General features: G+C 45.4%; 2 protein-coding genes across 3 annotated transcripts in view; both read left to right on the top strand.

The window, feature by feature from the left end:
- The first annotated feature begins 118 nt into the window (after window positions 1-118).
- Window positions 119-14526, top strand: LOC129866087 (26S proteasome non-ATPase regulatory subunit 2). Its single transcript, XM_055939258.1, has 20 exons — window positions 119-317; window positions 1224-1280; window positions 1503-1667; window positions 2244-2365; window positions 2553-2777; window positions 4612-4770; window positions 6134-6278; window positions 9657-9717; window positions 9821-9967; window positions 10292-10398; window positions 10548-10675; window positions 10833-10920; window positions 11035-11299; window positions 11445-11590; window positions 11810-11893; window positions 12067-12235; window positions 12535-12629; window positions 12737-12863; window positions 13202-13320; window positions 13633-14526. The coding sequence occupies exons 1-20, from the start codon at window positions 213-215 to the stop codon at window positions 13813-13815; spliced, it is 2697 nt and encodes an 898-aa protein (XP_055795233.1). The 5' UTR covers window positions 119-212; the 3' UTR covers window positions 13816-14526.
- A 508-nt stretch (window positions 14527-15034) lies between these two features.
- LOC129866083 (eukaryotic translation initiation factor 4 gamma 1-like) overlaps window positions 15035-16154 on the top strand; it is a 79832-nt gene continuing 78712 nt past the window's right edge. The window contains exon 1 of one of the 2 annotated variants that reach the window (XM_055939241.1): window positions 15035-15100. The gene's annotated coding sequence lies outside the window, so the exon portion shown is untranslated. Of the gene's footprint in view, window positions 15101-15337; window positions 15447-16154 lie in introns of those variants that run through there. The other variant, XM_055939242.1, reaches the window with a different exon arrangement.

The raw sequence follows: 16154 nt of genomic DNA, 5'->3' as shown, positions 1-16154 counted from the left end.
TTGTGTATGTGTCAACTTTGGATATACGAAGTGCTGCCATCTATCGTCGTGGGGTCAAGAGTAGGGATTGGTGCAATATTATTCCCGCGTAGCAGGTGGCGGTAGAACACTATCGATGTCAGCAATCTTCCACGGTTCTGAAGAGAGGAAGTTGTGCGCCTGGTCTCCTGTTCTTCAGTTTATCCGTAGCCGAATTTCGTAAAACAGCAACCATGGAGGACGCAAAAAAGAAAGAGAAAAAGCAGTCCGAAAAGACAGAGGAAAAGGAGATTAAGCCCACAGGGAAGGACAAGGATAAAAAAGAAGAGCAAGAACTGGTGAGTTGGGCCACTTTTCTAAACATCTTAAACAAGGGAAGCGGAGCAGCGTTTTTGCCTGAGTCACTCACTGCCTGGTTGACATGGTTGAACAGGCCGAAAGCATTGTCATTCAAAATAATAATGAACTGTTTGAGTCGCCTTCAATTAAAGTATGTCATGGCTGGCTATATACCTGGTGCCAACAATTAAGATTGTTTCCGACTGAAAGCGAGTTATAAAACACGTATTCATCTAGCTGACGTTAGCAAAGCCGGTAGCTGGCTGTGCGAGCTAACGTTAGCTAACAATTGCTAATGACAGGCCAGAAATTAACTACCGATAGATAAACTAAAAGTTAGCTAAGTAGTTAGCTAGCCAAGTTACAATAACGTAACGTTAGCTAGCTAAATGACGTTAGTTTTGCATTGTAAACAGTTCGCTAATGTTGTTACAATACAGTAGCTAGTGACTTTGCAACTGCAGTAAATTAACCTGCCTGTCGTTATCATATTTTCTTGTTGAGAGTAACTAGATACCTAGATGTGTTATGATAAGTGATCTTTGATTGCGAGGTGGGTATAGTTATTACGTGTGGTTTGTTTAGCTAGTTATTTACATAAATGGGTTTGTAAACGTATTAGCGAGTACAGTACATTAGCCAATTTCAGACACCATAACAATGGAGGCAACGTTGGATATAGCTAGTTATCAGGGCAACCCTTCCATCCGTCGACAATGGTATAGGACCGGTGTATGACAGAATGCTCCAATATTTATCAGTTAGCAAATTGCAGAGCCTTTTATTGCTTTAGTTTCCTGTTGGAACACACATTGTTCTTTGTTTACTGTGCAGGGTTCGTTTTTTTAAATTTCCCATGTTGAATCTGTCATACTGTAATGTCAGTTCCTTTAATTTCTCTCCAGTCTGATGAGGACAAACAGCTGCAAGAAGAGCTGGAGATGATGGTGGAGAGACTTGGTGTGAGTACCACAAGAACTGCTAAACCTCAAGTTTGGTTTTGCTTTGGACATTCTGGGACTATAGCTTCTTATTTTTTTTACTGTACATAAGGTGTTAGTATGGAGAGTCAGTCATTTACACACACTGCAAGTCTTTGGTGACTCCATATCAAACAACATTATTTGTACTTATGAAATGTACACCTCCCCGCCCCTTTCTCTCTCTCAAACACCCATCCACAGGAGACGGACACGTCTCTGTACCGGCCTGCTCTAGAGGAGCTGCGCAGGCAGATCCGCTCCTCCACCACCTCCATGACCTCTGTGCCTAAGCCCCTGAAGTTCCTGCGGCCACACTATGGCAAGCTCAAAGAGATCTACGAGGGCATGGCGCCTGGCGAGAACAAGGTGGGAACACCGATGGCTATGTGGATAACTGCTAAATGGATAACTGTGACAGTCGGGAAAACAGGAGATTGGGATGGCAAGACTTTATTGCTTCCTTTCCCTGTCTGCTTTTACTCCCAGTAATTTATTGGGTAAATCGCCAACGTTTTGGCTTCACTGTGCCTTCAGGGTGGCATCACTGTGCCTTCTTCAGGGATCCTGAAGCTGGCACAGTGATGCCGAAACATTGGTGATTTCCCCAATAAATTACTGGGAGTTTTATACACAGTGTGCGACTCTCTTTATTATTTTTATAGCTTATAGTTTATTTGCTGTTAGGCAGCACCTCTACATAAAATAATTTTCTCTGGGTGTGCGCTAGCTCATGTTTTTTTGTTGCTTTTACTTTATAACCACAAAAGCAGGATGGATTTATTTTACAATGTTACTGGAGATACAGAAAATGTAACAGTGATACACACCTAGTATATTGGACATTGCAGAACTGGATGGCACTAGAGGTTCATGTTCAGAACGACCCATCATAACTGTCATTATATAAACGTCTAGCTAACTCTTGTCTATTTTGTTTTGCAGAGTTTCTGTGCGGACGTGGTGTCAGTCTTGGCCATGACAATGAGTGGGGAGCGGGAGTGTCTGAAATACCGTCTGCTGGGCTCCCAGGAGGAGCTGGCATCCTGGGGACATGAATACGTCAGGTAGGATACAGGACGGCAATCCAAATGGCTAACAACGCATACAGGGGTGAATCCTACCTACTACTTAAGTAGAATTTTCACCTAGTCATGCTTTAACAATGGTAGACTAAGTAAAAATGACCTGTGTGTGTGTGTGTGTGTGTGTGTGTGTGTGTGTGTGTGTGTGTGTGTGTGTGTGTGTGTGTAGGCACCTGGCAGGCGAGGTGGCCAAAGAGTGGCAGGAGGTTGAGGATAGTGATAAGACACAACAGGAGACTCTGCTAAAGCTTGTGAAGGAGATTGTGCCCTACAACATGGCTCACAACGCTGAGCACGAGGCCTGTGACCTGTTGATGGAGGTTGAGAGACTAGATATGCTGGAGCTCTATATAGATGATAATGCATATGCCAAGGTCTGCCTCTACCTCACCAGGTGAGTGGACAACACACACTCCTTACCACATGAGGGGCAAACATATGTACAGTTGAAGTCCAAAGAATACATTTAAACTCAGTTTTTCACAATTCCTGACATTTAATCCTCGTAAAAATTGCCTATCTTCGGTGAGTTAGGATCACCACTTTATTTTAAGAATGTGAAATGTCAGAATAATAGAGAGCGAATGATTTATTTCAGCTTTTATTTATTTCATCACATTCCCGGTGGGTCAGAAGTTTACATACAGTTGTGGCCAAAAGTTTTGAGAATGACACAAATATTAATGTCCACAAAGTTTGCTGCTTCAGTGTCTTTAGATGTTTTTGTCAGATGTTACTATGGAGTACTGAAGTATAATTACAAGCATTTCATAAGTGTCAAGGGCTTTTATTGACAATTACATTAAGTTGATGCAAAGAGTCAATATTTGCAGTTGACCCTTTTTCAAGACCTCTGCAATCTGTCCTGGCATGCTGTCAATTAACTTCTGGGCCACATCCTGACTGATGGCAGCCCATTCTTGCATAATCAATGCTTGGAGTTTGTCAGAATTTGTGGGTTTTTGTTTGTCCACCCGCCTCTTGAGGATTGACCACAAGTTCTCAATGGGATTAAGGTTTGGGGAGTTTCCTGGCCATGGACCCAAATATAATTTTTTTTGTTCCCCGAGCCACTTGGAGCACCTTGCCATAAGGCAAAAGTGATAACAATCATGCGGAAAAGGCATTGTTCGGCACCAAACTGTTCCTGGATGGTTGGGAGAAGTTGCTCTCGGAGGATGTGTTGGTACCATTGTTTATTCATGGCTGTGTTCTTAGGCAAAATTGGGAGTGAGCCCACTCCCTTGGCTGAGAAGCAACTCCACACATGAATGGTCTCAGGATGCTTTACTGTTGGCATGACACAGGACTGATGGTAGCGCTCACCATGTCTTCTCCGGACAAGCTTTTTTCCGAATGCCCCAAACAATCAGAAAGGGGATTCATCAGAGAAAATGACTTTACCCCAGTCCTCAGCAGTCCAATCCCTGTACCTTTTGCAGAATATCAGTCTGTCCCTGATGTTTTTCCTAGAGAGAAGTGGCTTCTTTGCTGCCCTTCTTGACATCAGGCCATCCTCCAAAAGTCTTCGCCTCACTGTGCGTGCAGATGCACTCACACCTGCCTGCTGCCATTCCTGAGCAAGCTCTGTACTGGTGGTGCCCCGATCCCACAGCTGAATCAACTATAGGAGACTTGCTGGACTTTCTTGGGCGCCCTGAAGCCGCCTTCACAACAATTGAACCGCTCTCCTTGAAGTTCTTGATAATCCGATAAATGGTTGATTTAGGTGCAATCTTACTGGCAGCAATATCCTTGCCTGTGAAGCCCTTTTTGTGCAAAGCGATGATGACGGCACGTGTTTCCTTGCAGGTAACCACGGTTGACAGAGGAAGAACAATGTTTCCAAGCACCACCCTCCTTTTGAAGCTTCCAGTCTGTTATTCGAACTCAATCAGCATGGCACAATTGTTGTAAGAATTACTTGTGTCATGCACAAAGTAGATGTCCTAACCGACTTGCCAAAATTATAGTTTGTTAACAAGAAATTTGTGGAGTGGTTGAAAAACTAGTTTTAATGACTCCAACCTAAGTGTATGTAAACTTCCGACTTCAACTATACCTTCACACACACACACACGTTCAAACACCTGTACCACAGTCTGCTTCTGCCTCAATATACCTGTAGTGTGCTAAGAGCAGCCTGAAGAGACAAAAGGAAGTTCCTCTCTTCGGTAATCCTAAACCCCTCTGCCATTCCTCTCTCCTTCTCTCTCCCTCCATTGCAGCTGTGTGAGCTATGTCCCTGAGCCAGAGAACTCTGCCCTGTTAAAGTGTTCCCTGAACATCTTCAGGAAGTTTAACCGTTACCCAGAGGCCCTGAGGCTGGCCCTGATGCTCAACGATGTGGAACTGGTGGAGAACATCTTCACCTCCTGCAAAGACATGTAAGGACGGACACAACACATTCACTGCGTTCTCTCTCGCTGAATTATCTCACAGCAACACTTTCGCGAAAAGTGCTACTGCTAAAATAAAGGAAACTCTTGAGTAAATGAGGGATACAAAGTATATTGAAAGCAGGTGCTTCTGCACAGATGTGGTTCCAGAGTTAATTCATTCTTAAAAGTCTAAGCTGTTGGGTGGGGGGGTGGGTTCTAAGCTGACATGGAGGTGTATGACGTTGGTCATACTATAGATCATTTAGCTATTTGATTTTGAATTTTCGGATCCTAGATATTGAAAAAAAATGTTTAAAAAAAAATTGAATATTGAATTTGCTCTTTACTCCTTTACACCAGAGAAACTTGTTGAATAACACATTCATAAATGGCAAAGACTAACAAGGTTTTGAAGTATTTGTCCTATATCTAGGAGATATAAAAAAGCTCAGGAAAGATGTTTTTTTTTACTCACCTTTTACACTACCTTCATACATACATGCATATATAAATGTTTTAAAACCGGTACCGGTTACCTTCAAACAACTCCCAAGCCGCTTGTGTGGGTCGTAGAGCAAAACGGAAAACACCATCGTATTTGTGAGATTCTCCACATTCCATAGAGTGGTTGCAGACCCGTCAAACTGTTCAGATGCTACAGACGTTTTTGTGAGAAGAAAGATTTTTGGGATGTCTCATGGTCTGGCAAACACTGCTCTCGGTCTTTCACCTTTCACCGCAGATGCAGAAGTGCAACATCGGCGGATGCAGTGGATTGAGACCCATCTAATGGAGAAGTAATAACACATCTCTAGCTTGAACTGACAGATTTTTTATGGGGATATTTTATTATGTTGCTTAGATGTGTCAATCGACTCTAGGGAATTAAGTTATTAAAACATCTCATCATGTTTAGGGTTGCCCATAATCTACCATGGCTAGAAGAGATCTCAGAGACTTTAAAAGATGGGTCTCAAAGGAGCATAGGGGGTTTAAAGGGGTGTGTGTCTCTGTCACCAGATCTCAATCCAGTTGAACACTTATGGGAGATTCTGGAGCAGTGCCTGAGAGAGCGTTTTCCACCACCATCAACAAATTATGGAATTTCTCATGGAAGAAGGGTGTCTCATCCCTCCAACAGTGTTCCAGACACTTATACTATCTATGCCTAGGCACATTGAAGCTGTTCTGGCAGCTCGTGGTGGCTCAACGCCCTATTAAGACACACTATGTTGATGTGTCCTTTATTTTGGCAGTTCTGTATTTATTCATATTTTCAACTGACAATCATTGGGAATGCATTCAGCAGTGTTTTCCATAGTTAATGATGTGCATGAAGAGTTGACCGTTTAGTGGGTGTTTCCTGTAGCGTGATCCAGAAGGAGATGGCCTTCATGCTGGGCCGACACGGCATGTTCCTGGAGCTCAACGAGGACGTGGAGGACTACGAAGACCTGACGGAGATCATGTCCAACGTCCAGCTCAACAGCAACTTCCTGGCCCTGGCCCGAGAGGTGAGGAGAGAGGGAGAGTTAGAGGGGGGAGAGAGGGTAGACTACTAGAGAAAGGGGATGGGGTTGGAAGAGGTGTGACTGTTTCAAATCAAATGTTATTGGTCACATACACATGGTTAGCAGATGTTAATGTGAGTGTAGTGAAATGCTTGTGCTTCTAGTTCCGACAGTGCAGTAATATCTAACAAGTAATCTAACAATTCCCCAACAACTATCTAATACACACAAATCTAAAGGGGTGAATGAGAATATGAAAATATAAATATATGGATGAGCGATGGCCGAGCGGCATAAGCAAAGCGTAAAAGATATAAGTATAAAATACAGTATATACATATGATATGAGCAATGTAAGATATGTAAACATTAAGGTGGCATTGTTTAAAGTGACTAGTGATTGAGTCTCAATGTAGGCAGCAGCCTCTGAGTTAGTGATTGCTATTTAATAGTCTGGTGGCCTTGAGATAGAAGCTGCTTTTCAGTCTCTTGGTCCCAGCTTTGATGCACCTGTACTGACCTCGCCTTCTGGATGGTAGTGGTGTGAACAGGCAGTGGCCCGGGTAGTTGTTGTCCTTGATGATCTTTTTGGCCTTCCTGTGACATCGGGTGCTGTAGGTGTCCTGGAGGGCAGGTAGTTTGCCTCCGGTGATGTGTTGTGCAGACCGCACCACCCTCTGGAGAGCTTTGCGGTTGAGAGAGGTGCAATTGCCGTACCAGGCTGTGATACAGCCCGACAGGATGCTCTCGATTGTGTATCTGTAAAAGTTTGTCAGGGTTTTGGGTGACAAGCCAAATTTCTTCAGCCTCCTGAGGTTGAAGTGGAGATGTTGCGCCTTCTTCACCACACTGTCTGTGTGAGTGGACCATTTCAGTTTGTCTGTGATGTGTACTCCAAGGAACTGAAACGTTCCACCTTTTCCACTACTGTCCCGTCGATGTGGATAGGGGGGTGCTCCCTCTGCTGTTTCCTGAAGTCCACGATCATCTCCTTTGTTTTGTTGATGTTGAGTGAGAGGTTGTTTTCCTGACACCACACTCCGAGTGCCCTCACCTCCCTGTAGACTGTCTCGTCGTTGTTGGTAATCAAGCCCACTACTGCTGTGTCGTCTGCAAACTTGATGATTTGAGTTGAAAGCGTGCATGGCCACACAGTCATGGGTGAACAGGGAGTACAGGAGGGGGCTGAGCACGCACCCTTGTGGGGCCCCAGTGTTGAGGGTCAGTGAAGTGGAGATGTTTCCTACCTGCACCATCTGGGGGCAGCCCGTCAAAGCCCAGGACCTAATTTCACAGTATGGGTTTGAGACCCAGTGTCTCCAGCTTGATGATGAGCTTGGAGGTTACTATGTTGTTGCTTGCTGAGCTGTAGTCCATGAACAGCATTCTTGCATAGGTATTCCTCTTGTCCAGATGGGATAAGACAGTGTGCAGTGTGATGGCGATTGCATCGTCTGTGGACCTGTTGGGCCAGTATGCAAACTGAAGTGGGTCTAGGGTGGCCGGTAAGGTGGAGGTGACATGGTCCTTGACTAGTCTCTCAAAGCACTTCATAATGACAAGTTAGTGCTACGGGGCGGTAGTCATTTAGTTATCTTTGCCTTCTTGGGTACAGGAACAATGGTGGCCATCTTGAAGCATTTGGGGACAGCAGACTGGGATAGGGAGCGATTGAATATGTCCGTAAAGACAAAGCGGTCAAAGAAGGTGTTTAGTTTGTCTGGAAGCGTGACGTCGATGTCCGTGACGTGGCTGGATTTCCTTTTGTAGTCTGTGATTTCCTGTAGACCCTGCCACATACGTCTCATGTCTGAGCCGTTGAATTGCGACTCCACTTTGTCCCTGTACCGGCATTTCGGCTGTTGGATTGCCTTGCGGGGGAAATAACCACACTGTTTATATTCAGACATATTCCCAGACCTCTTTCCATGGTTAAATGCGGTGGTTTGCTCTTTCAGTTTTGTGTGAATGCCGCCATCCATCCACAGTTTCTGGTTAAGGTAGGTTTTAATAGTCACAGTGGGTACAACATCTCCAATGCACTTCCTTAAACTCACTCAGATTCAACGTATAGATCAATGTTGTTCTAGGAGGCGGACCAGAACATACCCCAGTCCACGTGATCAAAACAATCTTGAAGCGTGGATTCCGATTGGTCAGACCAGCGTTGAATGGTTCTAGTCACTGGTACATCCTGTTTGAATTTCTGCCTATAAGACGGTAGGAGCAAGATTGCGTCGTTGTCGGATTTGCCGAAGGGAGGGCTTTGTATGCTTCGCGGAAGTTAGAGTAGCTGTGGTCGAGTGTATTACCCCCGCGAGTACTGCGATCAATGTCTTGTTAAAATCCCCAGCTACAATAAATGCAGCCTCCGGATATATGGTTTCCATTTTACATAGAGTCCAGTGAAGTTCCTTGAGGGCCGTCGTGGTGTCTGCTTGAGGGTGAATGTACACAGCTGTGACGATAACTGACGAGAATTCTCTTGAGGTAAAATGGCGGCATTTGATTGTAGGGAATTCTAGGTCGGGTGAGCAGAAGGACTTGAGTTCCTGTATGTTATGATTATGCCATGAGTCGTTAATCATGAAGCATACACCCCCATCCTTCCACTTCCCAGAGAGGTGGTTCTCTGTCGGCGCGATGTATGGAGAAGCCCGGTGGCTGAACCGATTCCGACAACATATCCCGAGAGAGCCATGAAACAGAGAATGTTACAATCACTGTCTCTCTGGAAGGCAACCCTTGCTCGAATTTCGTCTACCTTGTTGTCAAGAGACTGGACATTGGCAAGTTGTATACTCGAGAGTGGTGGGCGACATGCACGTCTACGTAGCTTGACCAGGAGGCCGCTCCGTCTGCCCCTTCTGCGGTGCCGTTGTTTTTGGTCGGCTTCTGGGATTAGATCCATTGTCCTGGGTGGTGGTCCAAACAGAGGATCCGCTTCGGGAAAGTCGTATTCCTGGTCGCAATGTTGGTAAGTTGATGTCACTCTTATATCCAATAGGAGCAGGACTAATGAGTGGGTCACTGTTCAAGTCAGTGGATGGAGTGTGACTGACAGTGGGGACTGAGTGTATGTTGGAGAGGGGGAGAAGGTGTTTAGAGTAGGGCCAAGGAGAGAGGAATTTGACGTGTAGAGATGAGTCAGAGGACTGTGCTCCATTTGATATTGTTGACGGGGAAATGGAGGAGGCTTGAAGAAGGTACTAAGAGGAGAGTGAAAGAGTGGGGTAGGGGTCAGGGTTGGAGAATAATGGTGCTTAGAGTGAGAGAAGAGATGAGGCTGGAGGATAATGAACGGCTGGCTGGTCTCGTGAATAAACCAGTTAGTGAAAGAGATGAAGCGAGCCAATATCACACTGTTCCCTTTCTTTACAGTTGGACATCATGGAACCCAAAGTCCCAGATGACATCTACAAAACCCACCTGGAGAACAACAGTGAGTTTTCCTTCGCTACAGCAGCACACTAATTGTCCTGGTCGTGTTATATCACACTCCTTTCCTCATCCTCCCTCTCATCACGCCATCTTCTGTCTGTCAGGGTTTGGAGGAAGTGGTTCCCAGGTGGACTCTGCTCGTATGAACCTGGCATCCTCGTTTGTCAACGGCTTCGTCAACGCAGGGTTCGGACAGGACAAGCTGCTCACAGATGATGGCAACAAATGGCTGTACAAAAACAAAGATCATGGTGAGAAACCCCTTCCCCCCCACACAGACACAGCCTCACATCCCTTTCTGAGGCTCATGGTTCACATTTTTTAGGGCTTGACTGAAAATGTTTCATGTTTTGTGGTTCGACAGTGAGTACTACTCTCATGAATCTAGGATTCTTAGCAGCAACTTAATGTACAGTGCCTTGCAAAAGTATTCACCCCTCTTGGCATTTTTCCTATTTTGTTGCATTAAAACCTGTTGTATTCGGCGCATGTGACGAATATTATTTTATTTGAATAACAAAAATAACATATTGCTGTTGTGTAAATGTTGATGCTAATTCTGTGTTTCTCTCCAGGTATGCTGAGTGCTGCAGCCTCTCTGGGGATGATCCTGCTGTGGGATGTGGACGGTGGTCTGACACAGATAGACAAATACCTCTACTCCTCAGAGGACTACATAAAGGTCCGTGCACACACTCACCCTCTTACCAAACACCCTGCATTAAAACCTCCGTACCACAACCTTCACAGCATCCAGAAAAGCCTAACAAATGCTATTAATGTAGATATGTCTCCCGCTCTCTTTCTCTTCCCTCTTCTCTCTCCCTGTAGTCGGGGGCCCTCCTGGCTTGTGGCATAGTGAACTCTGGGGTTAGGAACGAGTGTGACCCGGCCCTGGCTCTGCTGTCAGACTACGTCCTCCACAACAGCAACGTCATGCGGATTGGAGCCATCTTCGGGTAAGGAGACAGGCCCCTACTGCCTGTCACCTCTTACACATTAATGACCTTTGTTGAGGTCTGTTTAGTCCTTTCTTAGCACTGTATAATCTCTGCCTGTTAAAAGTACTTGTGTTTGGTAGGGTTTGTCCCCCTGACCTTTCCCCTCTATCTTCAGCCTGGGCCTGGCGTACGCTGGCTCGAACCGTGAGGATGTCCTCTCTCTGCTGCTGCCTGTCATGGTAGACTCCAAGTCCAGCATGGAGGTACGGGGTGTGTGTGTGCAGTTCCAAAGTTTGTCGGGGTTTAAGTCAAGTACACATCCACACTCATTAAACCCAGCTCACTGTCCCATGTTACGTGTCTTGTCACACACTCAGGTGGCAGGTGTGACGGCACTAGCGTGCGGTATGATCGCCGTGGGCTCGTGTAACGGTGATGTCACCTCCACCATCGTCCAGACCATCATGGAGAAGAGTGAGCTGGAGCTGAAAGACACATACGCCCGCTGGCTGCCCCTGGGCCTGGGCCTCAACCACCTGGGTAAAGGGGAGGCCATTGAGACCACCCTGGCAGCGCTGCAGGTGGTGCCTGAGCCCTTCCGCAGCTTCGCCAACACACTGGTGGACGTCTGTGCCTATGCAGGTCAGTCTCATCATAGTTCCATTTTGTCTCCAATTGTTATTGTTTTTGTTTTTTATTTGATTTAAATATAATTTATTTATACAGGTGATCTCATTGAGATTTAGAATGGCTTTCCTATATTTATCTCTGTTTCTCTCCATGCCAGGTTCTGGTAACGTACTGAAGGTGCAGCAGCTTCTCCACATCTGCAGTGAGCACTATGAAGCCAAGGAAAAGGAGGAGGAAAAAGACAAGAAGGATAAGAAGGACAAAGACAAGAAAGAGAGTGCAGCCGACATGGGCTCCCACCAGGTATGCGAGGTTTTTGTTAATAAAGGGGTGTCAGGTAGCCTAGCATTTAAGAGTGTTGGGCCAGTAACCCAAAAGGTCACTGGTTTGAATCCCAGAGCAGACTAGGTGAAAAATGTGTTGGTGGCCTTGAGCAAGGCGCTAAATGACAAAAATATAATCTGAGTGGTTTGAATGAAGATTTGATATTGAACTCATTTGCTCTCTGCTTCCCCCTCCCAGGGTGTGGCTGTCCTGGGTATTGCACTCATTGCCATGGGAGAAGAGATTGGCTCAGAGATGGCACTACGGGCATTTGGGCACCTGGTCAGTCTAACCTCTGACCTGTTAATTCCATTTGGCTTCAACACATTTTGAGGATATGTTTGGGGTTGATTTAGCCCCTGTCTCTTTCACTCGATCCAACCATCCCACGTCTGTTTTTCTCTTTATCTCTCCGTTGTCTTACCTTCCTTCTCTCAACTCACTCACTCTCATAGTTGCGGTATGGAGAGCCTACTCTGAGGCGTGCGGTGCCTCTGGCCTTGGCCCTGATCTCCGTGTCGAATCCTCGCCTCAACATCCTGGACACACTCAGCAAGTTCTCCCACGATGCTGACCCAGAGGTCTCCCACAACTCCATCTTTGCCATGGGCATGGTGGGCAGCGGTGAGTGGTCCCTGGCATTACTGGCCAATGGGCTCTATTGTGTGCCTACTGTCTGGAACCCAATCAGTCAGTGGCTTCATTATTATATTGAGAAGTTATGTTGATTTGCCTCACTAAGTTATCACAATGTTCCCCTGTAATTATTCCTCATCCTTGAATAAGAAACAACATACCATATAACTGAATTCACTGTGCCAGATGACATCAAAGTATGAGACCTTCTCCACTGACTGTGTCTCGAGCTGTGGATGGTTGCCATGAGAACTCCCTGACTCACAGCTCCATCTTTCTGTCCGCAGGAACAAACAATGCCCGCCTGGCTGCCATGCTGAGGCAGCTGGCTCAGTACCATGCCAAAGACCCCAACAACCTCTTCATGGTCCGACTGGCACAGGTGGGTAGCAAAAAGAGGTGCCGCTCTGGCACTCTAACCTGTGTGTTTAGAGAGAGGGGGAGAGTATGTGTCTGTCTCCTAACCCTTGCTCTGTGCCATGTCCACAGGGTCTGACTCACCTGGGTAAAGGGACCTTAACGCTGTGTCCGTACCACAGTGACAGGCAGCTGATGAGTCAGGTGGCCGTGGCAGGACTACTCACTGTCCTCGTCTCCTTCCTCGACGTCAAGAACAGTGAGTCCTTTTCCTCATTAATCTACCTTCACCATTCCTTTTATTTGCCTCTCCCTACCCTCCCCTTTTCCACGTCCTTGTGTTTAGGGTTGGGGTGAAGTTAATTTCTGTTGAGTCATTTGAGGAAGTGAACTGAATTTCAATGTATGGCTGGAAAATTCCACATAGAAAACAATTAGCATTTGTTCAACTCCTGAATGGCATTGGCCCTTGCCCAGCTTGTTTCATTGTCCTCCTTTTATGTCAGGTAGTAAGTTTGCTGAATGTCATAACCTGGGTCTGAGTATTTGGCTGTTTGTGTTGACATCGCCCCCTGCTGTTTCCTGTGTGTGCTCCAGTAATCCTGGGGAAGTCTCACTACGTCCTCTACGGCCTGGTGGCTGCCATGCAGCCCCGTATGCTGGTCACCTTCGACGAGGAGCTGAGACCGCTGCCCGTGTCCGTCAGGGTGGGACAGGTAAGCCTGCTGCTCACCCTATGCTCTTAATAAGAGTCTGGGTGATTAGCTTCATATTTAAAATGTAATGCTAGTTAAGGATGTAGCTTAGATGGTGTGATGAAGGCCGAAATGTCAGCACGATATGACGCGATGCTTTGCAAGTAAAATGTGCTGGAGATTCTTTTCATTTTTTAACTATGGTTGAACATCTCTAATGCAAAGTAACGTGTAGATGTGCAAGTGCTTTTTACTCTCAAGATTAGGATGTAATGTCATAAGATGGTAGAGTGGACTCGACCTTATGGTTCATGTAATGTAATTGTTCCATAGGCGGTGGATGTAGTTGGCCAGGCCGGTAAGCCCAAAGCCATCACAGGTTTCCAGACCCACACCACGCCGGTGCTCCTGGCCCATGGAGAGAGGGCAGAGCTGGCCACAGAGGAGTATCTCCCCGTCACCCCCATCCTGGAGGGCTTTGTCATCCTCCGCAAGAACCCCAACTACGATGCCTAGATTGCGCCCTATTGTCCTCCCCTGGTACCCACGCTACTCTTCTTACCGGTCTCTCATTGGTAGCCCTCCCTGACTCTTTTAGACTTCGTATTTTACTACTTTATTCCATGTCTGAAAAGAGCCAGGAAGGCCTACCCCTCTTTCTCTTGTCAACAGCCTCTGTGAAAATAAATGGTTGTGTTCTGGGTGGTCGAACTGACTGGCGCGGGGAGTGGAAACTGTCCCCTCATTCACACTATTTAGATTGGATTCCTCTTTGTTCTGATCTAGGATCATTTCCTCATAAATGTATTAAACCAGCTTTTTAGGCTCCGCAAATATATAACTGATCTAGGGTCAGCTGTCAGAAGGGAACTGTGTTTAGCCTCTCCCTGCTTCTCATTCAGCCTCCAAAGCTACATTTTCACAGGCATCCCAAAAAAAAATGTTTTCACTAATTGGTCTTTTGACTAATCAGATCATTTTCAGAGTAGGTCTGATTGGTCAAGAGAACAATTTAGTGAGAAAAAATATCAGATTTGGGCTGCCTGTGTAAATGCAGCCCTAGTGATGAACAACACACACTCAGTCCACATCAATACTACAACCGGTTTCTCTTTCCCACATGACAACCTCCTTTTTGTAATTAGAGCATGGAAAATGTCTTCTTCATTCAGTTTTGTTGGTTTTGTTACAGTACTGTAAAAGGTTCAAATAAAAGTTTTAGATCCATTTGGTGTAATTGTCTGTAATTTGTCTGTTATACCTGAGGGACAAGTTTCTGAAAGATACATTTCATTACACAGTTGGCAGATCTGGATGGCTAATTATGAAACTGAGCAGTGGAGAGCTACTGAGGTGAGATTGGTAATGAACCCTCACTGCAGCAGAGGTTCTGAATACTAACTTGCTGGATGTTGCAGACAATGGTATGTAATGAACATTTAAAATACACATTTAAGGAAAGTAAATGCATATTATACTGATACGTTTTACATATCTTAATAAACTTTTCAGACTGCACACTGACATCACAGACACCAATCTGGCCATGCCCATGCGAGCAAAAGCAACCATCTAGCCGCTAGTGATGTGTGTTTTATTGTGCGTGTATGAATTAGTTTTAATATTACACGAATACTGTACTGCACATTAGTTTGTGGTTCAGCAATTCGACGTTTCAACTAAAACGGGTAGTAGCTACAATCATACCGGCTTCCCTGTCACATGACTGATTAAACCGGAATTTGGCTACCGGCTTCCGGGACCGCCCATTTCGTCCGACTGCGGACTGAAGGAGAGAAAGGTAAATGTTATGATTTCCATCTATACTCTTTGCTAATTCAGAATTGTGTGAGAAACAAATTGACAAACCGCATTCATCCGCGCTTTTAAAATTGAAATTAAACCCAGTAGATCGATATGGGGGCTCGAGCTGTGTCTCCACTCCCAGACTGTGATTTTTCGACTGTTAGCCCAACCAACCCCCACCCCCAAAAGAGATAGGACACCCCTTCCTACGAGGTGATAAACATTAGCCTACGAAAGAGAATTGACGAAGGCAGGAGATTGACAGACCGAATTAAAAACATCCATTTGAATCCCTTTATTAGCTAGCTAATACTATTCTAAACGTGTATAGCTAATTAATGGTAAGCAGTTTTCTACTATGCAGCTAGCGCTAACGTTATGAGAAACGGTCACATAATTTGCTCGGTTTGTGGTGAATAACTGTTTGTTTTCGGTAGCAACTTTTATGACACATATGTTCTTTACTTTATTCTTGAGAAATGGACATTGAACCCAATCGTTCCTTACAAAAAAATATTGCAGTTTTGAACGTGCGGTAACTGCAGTCGACTTATTTTGGACGCAGCATACTGCACTCTGTGACTGCTATCTTGTTTCGTAAGGGTGGTAATGTTATAGTTGAAGTACCGGTAGTTAGTTGGTCGAGGAGGCATAATTTTGTCGCCTTCCCAGTCTGCACGTCTGTGTTGTAACTAGTTAACACTGTGGTTATGTGGTGCTTCCAAGACAACTGGGAATTCGGGGGAAAAAACGAGGTGAAATGATAATCGACATTCAAAACGCTTTGTCCAGTCGGTCGTTTTTATCCCCGAATCTCCAGTTGTCTTCATTGCACTGAAGTCGGAGACTTCAAGACAACTGGAATTTCGGGGATAAAAACGACCGACTGGACACATCGTTTTGAATGTCGATTATCATTTGACCTCGTTTTCCCCCCCGAATTCCCAGCTGTTTTGAACGCGGCATATTTATTTGTAAGTTTTATTTAACTAGGCAAGTCAGTTAAGAACAAATTCTTATTTACAATTACGACCTATCTGGGAACAGTG

This window comes from Salvelinus fontinalis, chromosome 11 (assembly GCF_029448725.1).
Source record: "Salvelinus fontinalis isolate EN_2023a chromosome 11, ASM2944872v1, whole genome shotgun sequence".
Taxonomy (NCBI): Eukaryota; Metazoa; Chordata; class Actinopteri; order Salmoniformes; family Salmonidae; genus Salvelinus; species Salvelinus fontinalis.
This window is presented reverse-complemented; position numbering and strand designations above follow the sequence as displayed.